Source organism: Crocuta crocuta, unplaced genomic scaffold (assembly GCF_008692635.1).
Source record: "Crocuta crocuta isolate KB4526 unplaced genomic scaffold, BGI_CrCroc_1.0 scaffold159, whole genome shotgun sequence".
Lineage (NCBI taxonomy): Eukaryota > Metazoa > Chordata > Mammalia > Carnivora > Hyaenidae > Crocuta > Crocuta crocuta.
This window is the reverse complement of record NW_027533263.1, coordinates 1,614,175-1,624,468: the sequence shown is the minus strand read 5'-3', so window position 1 is coordinate 1,624,468 and position 10,294 is coordinate 1,614,175. Positions and strand designations below refer to the sequence as shown.

The 10,294-nt window shown below is 35.5% G+C and overlaps 1 protein-coding gene across 2 annotated transcripts in view; it reads left to right on the top strand.

The window, feature by feature from the left end:
- CATSPERT (catsper channel auxiliary subunit tau) overlaps positions 1–10,294 on the top strand; it is a 134,678-nt gene that overhangs the window by 116,211 nt on the left and 8,173 nt on the right. For both annotated transcript variants that reach the window (XM_077747631.1, XM_077747632.1), the window contains one exon: positions 10,022–10,096. In XM_077747631.1, coding sequence (XP_077603757.1) covers positions 10,022–10,096 — 75 coding nt within the window. The remainder of the gene's footprint in view (positions 1–10,021; positions 10,097–10,294) is intronic.

Genomic DNA, 10,294 nt, shown 5'->3' with positions numbered 1-10,294 from the left:
TGAGCAATTTACATCTTAGTTTCAGTTTTGTCATCTGCAAAATGATTATACTATCATCTATTTCAAAGAATTTTAAAGGTTTTGAAACATAATAGTCACTTGCTAAATGGTAAGTATTATCTTTATTTACCTGTATAAGTATACTATAGGACAAGTATGAAAAGTAGACTTGTTGGATCAAAATGTATGAGTGTATTTAATTTTGACATAAATCCTGCAAGATTATGCTTTAAACCAGATTTACTAATTTGTATTTGCACCCAAAATGTAAGAAAATATTCAGTATTCCACACCCTGTTCTTTTTAGTTTTTGTTAAGTTGTTCACACAAAAATGATATTTCTTTATTATTTTAATTTGCACTTTTCTGGTTATTAATGAGTGAACAATTTTCATCTGTTTATTATCCATTTGTTCTCTGTTATTTGACTCAGTCCATATGTACAAATTGGGTGTGTGTTTGTTTATGTGTGAGAATGTTTTATATATTTCAAATAACAATACTTTGTTTTCAATGCTGTTTGTTATCTATGTTTTTAAGCTTCTTTGGAATCCTTACAGCAATTTTAAATTTTTATGTTGTCAAACTTGGCAACTTTTCCTTTGTGGCAGTTAGTTTCTATCTTTTTTACAAAGGTATTTCCCCTTCTCAAGATTATGTCAGTATTTTCTTAGATGTTTTTCTAATATATGCTTTTTATGTTTACATGGGTTTAGTTCATTTATACTTTTTTTCTGGTATGAGGTAAAAATACACTGATATTTTTGTTGAAATAGATAGGCAGTTGCTTCAACAGAGCAAGCATCCTTAGAGATATTGCAGGTTTGGTTTCAGACCACCACACATAAAGTGAATATTGCAATAAAGCAAGTTACATACGTTTTTTGGTTTTCCAGTGCATATAAAAGTTATGCCTACACTTACTGTAGTTTATTAAGTGTGCAATAGCATAATGTCTAAAAAATGCACATACCTTAAGAGTACTTTATTGCTAAAAAAAAAAAATGGTAACCATCATCTGAGCTTTCAGTGTTGTAGTCAATGATCACAAATCAGCATAACAAGTAGGATAATAATGAAAAAGTTTGAACTATTGTGTGAATTACCAAAATGTAACATAGAGACACAAAATGAGCAAATGCTCTTGGAAAAATGGCACTGATACACTTGCTTGACATGAGGTTTCCACAAACCTTCAATTTATTTTAAAAAAGCAGTATCTGGGAAGTACAATAAAGCAAAACATGATAAAATGAGGCATGTGTGTACATCTTAATTGTCCATAGAGTTAACATATTTTTGTCTGTCAGTATCCCTTCCTGAGGATATCATCCCTGCCCCAACTCTGATCCTTGGTGTAGTTGACAAACTTGATACTGATTCTGTGGCTATGAAGGTAAACATACAACTTGATATAAGAATATTAAGAGAAATCTTTATTCTTTTATAGCAAGAGCTAGCAATGGACTAAGAGAGAATGTATTAACAAAACCAACACAGAGGAAGAAAGATATGAAAAGATAGTGACTTGGTCACTTGAGTCGCTGGATTCCCCCTAGTTATATCAGCCAATTTCTGTCTTTTTTCTTTTCTTTTCTTTTTATTTTTTGAAGTATTTTATTTCTAAATAAATATATTTTATATTTTGGGTTATAATCCAATATGATGTTATTGTATGTGTGTATGTTTGGCCATTAGGAACTCTTTCAGTATGTCCTGTGTCCCTTTGAGATGCCCCTATCCTTTTGTTTTTTGAGCACTTTCTTATTTTTTGTACTGTAAGATGTTTCAGGTCTAGCTTATACTTTTCTTGCTCCAGTACTAGAATCAACCATTTCTACAAGGATCCCTGGTTATTTTTGACAGAGAATGATACATAATGCTGCTGCAGTACTTTTAACTATATTTCTATGCTGCACCCTCATACAAAACGACTTACGTATTTTACACCTGGAAAATTGTTCCTCTTAATTCCCTTTATCTATTTTGCCCATCCCCCCACCTGCCTCCCTTCTGGCAGCCACCAGTTTTTTCTCTGTATTTGAGTCTAGTTTTCTTTTTTTGGTTTGTTTTTTAGATTGCACATATAAGTGAAATCATACAGTGTTTGTCTTTTTCTGTCTGACTTATTTCACTTAGCATGATACCCTCTAGGTCCATCCATATTGTCAAATGGCAAGATCTCATTCTTTTTTATAATAATACCAATACTTTTACCACAAGTTACTGTTACTGTATTAGTGTTCTAATACATTAACTCATTTAATTCTCATAACAATACTGTAAAGTAGATATGTTTATTATATATGGGTGAAAGTTAAGTCATGGAGCAGCTAACTGATTAGTCTGAGGACATCTAGTAATCAAGTGGTAAGCCTGGGTTTTGAACTGAGACAGATTGGCTCTGAAATCTGTACTGTAAACTAGTAAATTCTATTGTCTCTCATTGTGAGCCTGTACAAAAATTATTTAATCAATTTCCTATTAAAAATGTCCTATGAAATTCCCTCCCCCGACCCCTTGTGGGATTCTCTGTCTCTGTCTCTCTCTGCCCCTTGCTTGCTTGTACCCCCGCCCCCAAAAAAGTGAGTACAAGCCCTGCTTCAGGTCAGGCTGAGCACTGCTTCAGGTGAGCACAAGCCTTGGTTTTAGTGAGCTCTAGCCCTGCTTCAGGTGAACATGAGCCCCAGTTTGGGTAAAACATGACCCTTGGGTGAGTGCTGCTTCTCTCTATCTGTCTTCCTTTCTGTCTTTCTGCGCTTCGTGGGCTCTCTCGCTCCCTCATTCTCTCTCTGCCCCTCGCTCACTTGCTCACCTGCGCCCCCCTCTCTCAAGAAACGAATGCTCTTTGTAGTTTTTTTTAAGTTTTAAGCTTTTATGTTCTCCTACCCCTCAGCTTTTTAAAAAATGTTTACTAATTTTTAAGAGAGAGCGTGAATAGGGGAAGGGCAGAGACAAGGTGGTTTGGGACACAGAATCTGAAGCAGTCTCTAGGCTCCTGACCTGGGGCTTGTACCCACCAGCGGTGAGATCAAGACAGATGCTTAACCAACTCAGCCACCCAGTCACCCCTCAGCTGTTTCTTTAATTAAAACTATACTCACACGGTCCCCCCAAAATCAGTCTGCACAGAAGGGTATAAAATGAAAAGTAAGTCATTCTTCCCCACCCATAGCCACACTATCAGTCTCACTTCCTCAAGACAACTGCTTTTAACAGTTTGCTTTGTAATTCTTCCAGTAAGTTTTATTATAGTTTTAAATTATGTAGTTCAAACTCTTTATTATTTATCAGCTAATCAACTTCAGGTAGAATATGTTGCTATCACACTCTGAAAGATAATTTAGAGCATTTATAATATTTCAAATCTTCCTTCTACAATGTTTTTTCTCAGTTTTATTAGACATTAGTTTTTTATTTTTCTAATGATTATAATGCTCTGATGAGTGTTTTTTGAAAAATTCTTTGTATGTAAACCTATAAGCATTATCTACCAATTTCCTACTATGAAAGATAAAGTTTTTTTAATGTTTACTTATTGATTTTGAGAGAGAGAGAATGAAAGCAGGGGAGGGGCAGAGAGAGACTGAGAGACAGAATCCCAAGCAGTCTCCATGCTGTCAACACAGAGTCTGGTGGAGGACTTGAACCCACAAACCATGAGATCATGACATGAGCTGAAACCAAGAGTTAGATGCTCAATCAGCTGAGGCACCCAGGTGCCCCAAAGTAAATTTATTTTTTTAAGTTTCATTTTCTGGGGTGCTTGGGTGGTTCAGTCGGTTAAGTGTCCAACTTCAGCTCAGGTCATGATCTCATGGTTCACAAGTTTGAGCCCTGCGTCAGGCTCTGTGCTGACAGCTCAGAGCCTGGAGCCTGCTTCAGATTCTATGTCTACACCCCCTTTTCTCTGCCCCTCCCCCACTCATCCTCTTTCTTGCTCTCAAAAATAAACAAAAACATTAAAATTTTTTTAACAGTTTCATTTTCCTGTCCCTTCCATTTTCTTTGTTATTGTTATTCCTATATTGTCATTTATTTTTCAAGGTGTCTAGTACATTGTATTGTTTTGCTCTAGTTAAATCTCCCATGCTTTGTTTATAGATTGAGTCTATTTTAAATCTAAGAAAAATTAATTTATAATTGTTACAATATTTATGACATATTTTAATATATATGTTACATATATAATATGGTATTATTTAAATGCTAATCTCTGTTGAATGAAACAGTGTATATGGATAAGTGTATACTTATCCATGAAAAGTAAAGGTCACATTTCTGCTTCTAGTGAAGATGGAGTTCATAGGGACATGATTTATCTTTCTGCCTTAAACAATAAGAAAACCCTGGGAAAAATACAGAAAAGCAGTTTTCATACATTGGGAAGGTGGCAGCCTGGGACTCTGATTTCTTATAGAAAAGGATAAAGAGAGCCCTACAATCATACCAATTTACTGCATAGCAGCTCTGGTAGGGAGAACCAAAACAGAGCTTGGAGTCTCACTGAATTGAAGAAATGGATATTGGACTTTGGCAGACAGAGGCAGAATTTGTGGAGTAGAGTACCAGAAAGGAAGGAAATGTAGAGTAAGAAATCTCCAGATAACTATGAAGGAGGTCCCCTTCAGTAATTGAGTACTAGACTGAGTACTCATTTATTGACTAGTCAAATACTGGAGACAAGAAAAAGAACCACTGAAAATGTTAGGTAGAACGTTCTAGGAACTCACATAGCTAGAAATAAACTGTTTTCCTATATGCCAGAGAGGAAAGACTCATAACACCTGTGACAGAAAATAGAAGGCCATCATTTTAGTAGAAAGACTAAGTCATCCCTACTTTAAAGGCTGTGGGACAATGCCCCTTCAACACCAATAAGCTTAAAAGCAAGCTTCAAAAGAGTCCAACTGTTTCCAAGTATATTAATGTACACCAAAATAAAATAAAATACTAAAGAAGAAAGCAAAATCTAGCAACCAAAAAATGTAAAATTTATCATTCTCAGCATCCAGTAAGAAATTATAGACATACAATAAAAGCAAGAAAATATGACCCATAATGTAGTCAAATCAATAGGAACAGACCTAGAAATGACAGAGAAGATTGAACTAACAGAAGAAGATGTTAAAAGAGCTATTACAAATACATTCCATATATTCAAGAAGGTAGAATAATTATGAGCATGATAAGGAAAGAAATGGAAGGTATAGATAGACCAAATGGAATTTTTAGAGATGAAAAAGGAAGTAATATCACATTAGATGCTGTAAAAGATAAGTGAGCCTGCAGATACAGAATTAGAAATTATACAAAATAGGGGTGGGGGAGAGGGAAGAAGTGTGATGGGCATGGAGGAGGGCACTTGTTAGGATGAGCACTGGGTGTTACATGGAAACCAACTTGACAATAAAATATTTAAGAAAAAGAAAAATTATACAAAATAAAGCACAATGAGATAAGAGATTTAAAAAAAGTAGACCATCAGTAACGTGTGAAAATACCAAATGGTAAAATGTACATGTAATTGGAGACTCATAGGAGAAAGTAAAAAAATGTATTTGAAGAAATAATGTCCAAAAGTTTTTCAAATTTGATGAAAGATGTAAACCCACAGACCAAAGAAGCTCAGTGAAACTTGAAGAGAATAGACCTAAAAAAAAAAAATTCTCAGACATACCATAATCACATTGCTGAAAATCAGTGGTAAAGAGAAAACCTTAGGGGGATGGGAGAGGAAAGCACATTTATTATAGAGGAAGAAATATAAGAATAAAAACAGACTTCTTGTTAGAGACTATGCAAGGTAGAAGACTATGGCATGTCATCTTTAAAGTAATAGAAAGAATAACCTCACCAATCTAGAATTCTTTAAAGAGTGATAAAATTTTTCAAAATAGAAGAAACCCTTTCAGCAAGCAAAAGCTGAGAGAATTCATTGAAAGAAGACCCACACCATAAGAAATGTTAAAGGAAAGTTATAGCAACAAAATGGTGGAATAAGAAGCTCCAAGTTTTTGGGGCGCCTGGGTGGCTTAGTCGGTTAAGCGTCCGACTTTCGCTTAGGTCGTGATCTCGCGGTTCGTGGGTTCGAGCCCCGCGTCGGGCTCTGTGCTGACTGCCAGCTCAGAGCCTGCAGCCTGTTTCAGTCTGTGACTCCCTCTCTCTCTGACCCTCCCCTGCTCACGCTGTCTCTCTCTCTCTCTCTCTCCTAGAAATAAAAAAAATTAAAAAAAAAAAAAGAAGCTCCAAGTTTTTGTTCCCTTGAAAAACCCTGAAAAAGCATTCAGAAGCTGTCTGAACCAGCTTCATAGGAGCTCTGGAAAATAAAGTTTATGGAAACCAAACAAGTAACCAATGAAGAAAAAGCCATCCTCAAAATATTGGGAAATTTCATGGCATTTTTATTCACTCTTGCTCTGTCCCCTCCTATGTTATGACAGCACTCTTGGTCTTGAGCAGTGGCAACCCAGTTCTCACTTACCTTCATTGAACTAGATAGAGCATAGCAAGACCTTTTGTGAAAATCATTGTGTGTGTGTGTTTTAACTTTGCTGGGTGGATACATGAAGGATTGACTAGTTCAGCTCTGTCTCAAATAACTTGGAATGCAGGTTGGTCAGTTAGGTCCCTGTCTAATGAGTCTGGCTCTATTTTAAGATACTTTCTCAGAAGATTCTCCCAAAAATTTCCAGTTATGTGTAGTTGGCCAGAAACTTGTCACATAGTTAACCTTCAAAGGAGGTTGGAAAGTGGAGGTTAAAAAAAAAAAAAGCAGGGGATATTTCTGCCTAAATGCTAAAAACAAAATTTATGTTCATGAGATCATATATGTTGTGGTAAGGCAATTATTAGTCTCTGTCACAGAGAACAAGAAACAAAGTAGAAGAGTAATGTTTNTATTGTCAAGTTGGTTTTCATATAACACCCAGTGCTCATCCCCACAAGTGCCCTCCTCCATGCCCATCTCACTACTCCGCCCCCACACCCATCAGTCTTCAGTTCTCACCATTCAAGAGTCTCTCATGGTTTGCCTCTCTCCCTCTCCCCCACTATTTCCCCCTTTCTTCTCCCCCATGGTCGTCCGTTAAGTTCCTCCTAATCCTCCTACACGTGCAAACATATGACATGGATGGACCTTGAGGGTGTTATGCTCCTAATCCTCCTATACGTGCAAACATATGACATGGATGGACCTTGAGGGTGTTATGCTGAGCGAAATAAGTCAGGCATATTTTGGTATATTTTGAAGGCAGCAACCACAGGACTTAATGCTGGATTAGATATGGTAAGGAGGAGAGAAATAAAGAGTGTAACTTAAGTTACTAGCCTAATAATTCAGTAGATGGTAATACCATTAACTGAAGTGAGGAAAGATAGAGAAAGGCCAAGGTTTTGTGGGGGTTTGGGGAGGAGAGGGTGGGGAGCAGTCTTGGTAGTCCAGAATTCTATTTTGTATATGTATATTTGAAATGCTTATTATACAACTAATTGGATATCAATACTTCTTGATTATCTCAAGATACTATTTAGAATCTTTTCCAAGGTTCACCCTCTACTCATATTCCTCAGAAACTTCTCTATTTACTCTGGGGTTTGTTTTGTTCATATTGATTCTTCACTTGCATGTATTGATTTTCCTCATATATCTGGTGAACTTTGTTGGCTCATTTTATATTTGTGAATGAAAGAATATGTTAATTGTATAGGTGTGCTCTGTGTGACAGGCAGACTTCCCTGGAAGGTATATGGGGATGGAAGAGGGTAGGCAGGATTGCTGGGGACCCAACATTTCCAGAGAACCCATGTGTTTCTCTCCTAGATGGAACTTCCTTTTCTTTCTTTTTATACCTTTCTGTTACCTGATGTGGAAATGTAAGTGACAGCAAACTCTACTCTGCTTCCTCATTAAGGCTCAAAACTCATAGAATTTCCACCTACACAGATAACATACTTTCTTTAGAAAGCAGGGTTTTTTTTCTTTTCTGATGTTTTGGGTGGGTGACTGGGAAAGTCAGTGTTGCCAGCAACATATGCTCTGTATTCTCTGAGATACAGAAGATCCAGCTGTTCTCAATACAGCTCTTTAATTAATATCTGACAATTACACCATCATCTGATTCTCTTTGTATATGCTGACCTTGAATTTATTGCTTCTCAGGCCCACCTGAGTTCTGTTGTTTAAGGCTCTAATTTTCTTGATGGGGATTTTCATTCAATCAATCCCATCTTGTTTCATATTTTCTAACTTTTCTCAACTTTCCAAATCCTAGTATCTCACCTTATTGACTTCCAGTATTGCCATGGGATTTTTCTTTTTGAAATATTGTTTTCTTTAATTTGCTGAAACCTTGGGAAGTAGAAGAGAATAGACCCACATCTTCAGTCCATCATCTGAAAGCTCCTTTTGGTTTGTTTTATTGTCCTTTTCTAGCTTCCTGAGATGAATGCCTAAAGCATTTTTCCCCCAGTATAAATGTATCAGAGTTTTTTAAATCAATAGTTCATCTGAATAATAATACAGAGTTAAACAGAATATAAGTTAATAATGTCCTCTTTCCTCTCCTCCAGAGATGTTAGCATTTTATATCCTTTCACACATCTTTTCATGCTTAAATTAGGGAGGACTTTTTGTTTGTGTCAAAAAGGACATCATATATATATATATATATATANAACGTATTTGATTTATTTTTAATTTTTCTACTAAATTTATTTAAAATAATGAGATTTCAAATGTTAGAATTTAAATTTTTAAAAAAATTCTTATGTTCATTTATTTTGAGAGATAGACTGTAAGTGGGGGAGAGGCAGAGAGAGGGAGACCGAAATCCAAAGCAGGCTCCTGGCTCCAAACTGTCAGCACAGAGCTGTGAGATCATGACCTGAGCCAAAGTTGGGTGCTTAGTCAGCCAACTGAGCCACCCAGGTGTCCCTAGAATTTAAACTTTTTAAGGGAAATTCAAGCAAAGAAAAACACAAGCAAAAGAACAAGTGTGGAAAAGTCTGAGATATATTTCAAGAACTCAGAGTTAGAAACATTTGTCTGAAAGGGAGAAATTATAATGGGGTATATTGAGAAACTTGTAGAAATAATTTAGTTATTGTGTTAGGGCAGTGAAAAACAGCAAAAGTGGTAAGGTGCTGAAAATTTAAGAATAAGGTTGTATTGTTAACTGCTTAATATTAATGAACACTTAAACCAAAAGTATTACTTATGGAAACATCATTCATTGAACTGTTATTTTCATTAACTAGATATATAATGAATCTTCTGTCTAAAGGAGATAGTATATCAGAAAGTGGTTTGTAGTACTAAGTACTCTCAGAGAGATGGCATCAAGTTTTTTCTAGATGAGTTGGCAGTATGGATGCACATTACTGTAGTCTTGATTGTGTGATGGAAAATTTAGGACACCTAAATTTAAGCTACTAATCATCTGGGTAACTTGGGGCAGCAAACCTCAACTTCAGATTCTTGTATAAAATAAGGCGTAGGACTGGAATATCTCTAAAGCACCTTTTACCTACAAACCTTCAGTGGTTCTGTGATTCTGTACACCCTGACCTAGCACCAAGTGTTTTCTTAGTGTTAAGTACCTATTTAGCAATTACAGGTTAAAGAATCATTGAAAATGCTATCTCTCCCAATATCATATCAAATGCCATTTATTATCTAAAGCATTTTATAATCTTTTAAAATGAGATTACATTTGTTCTGATAATTCTATTTCTTTTCTATTTTTGGTTCTGCTTGAAGTTGTTGTGTATTGATTTGATTTTACAAATTCACTAGGGTGAATATAGTATCAAGGAAGCTAAGATTATGTATGCAAATGTACTACATAGGTACAGACTTCTTTGATAATTGGCAAAATAAATTATAGTAGTTATGAGAAAAAATACTTAAATTTATGTTTTAAATTTTTATGTCTTTAATAAGTATTGAAAGAATAAAATTTCCTTGGGAAATATCCTTGCATAACAAACAGTCTAAAATTAAAACTTCTCTTTTTATAAGGTGATTTTTTCACCAAAGGAATATATTTCGCCATCTTTCAGACCAGAATATATAGAATTCAAACCAAAATATCAGGTGAGTCCTGAATTATCCTATCCCAATAACAATTATATTTAAATACTAGACTTCTCTAATACTTTATATAATTCAGTGGTTCCTAAACCAGACTACCCATTAGAAGCATCTGGCTATCTTTGAAAAAATATGTGTTCTCAGGGCCTACTTCTGACCTGATGAAGCTAAATCTGGGAGTGAAGCCTGGGAATCTATATT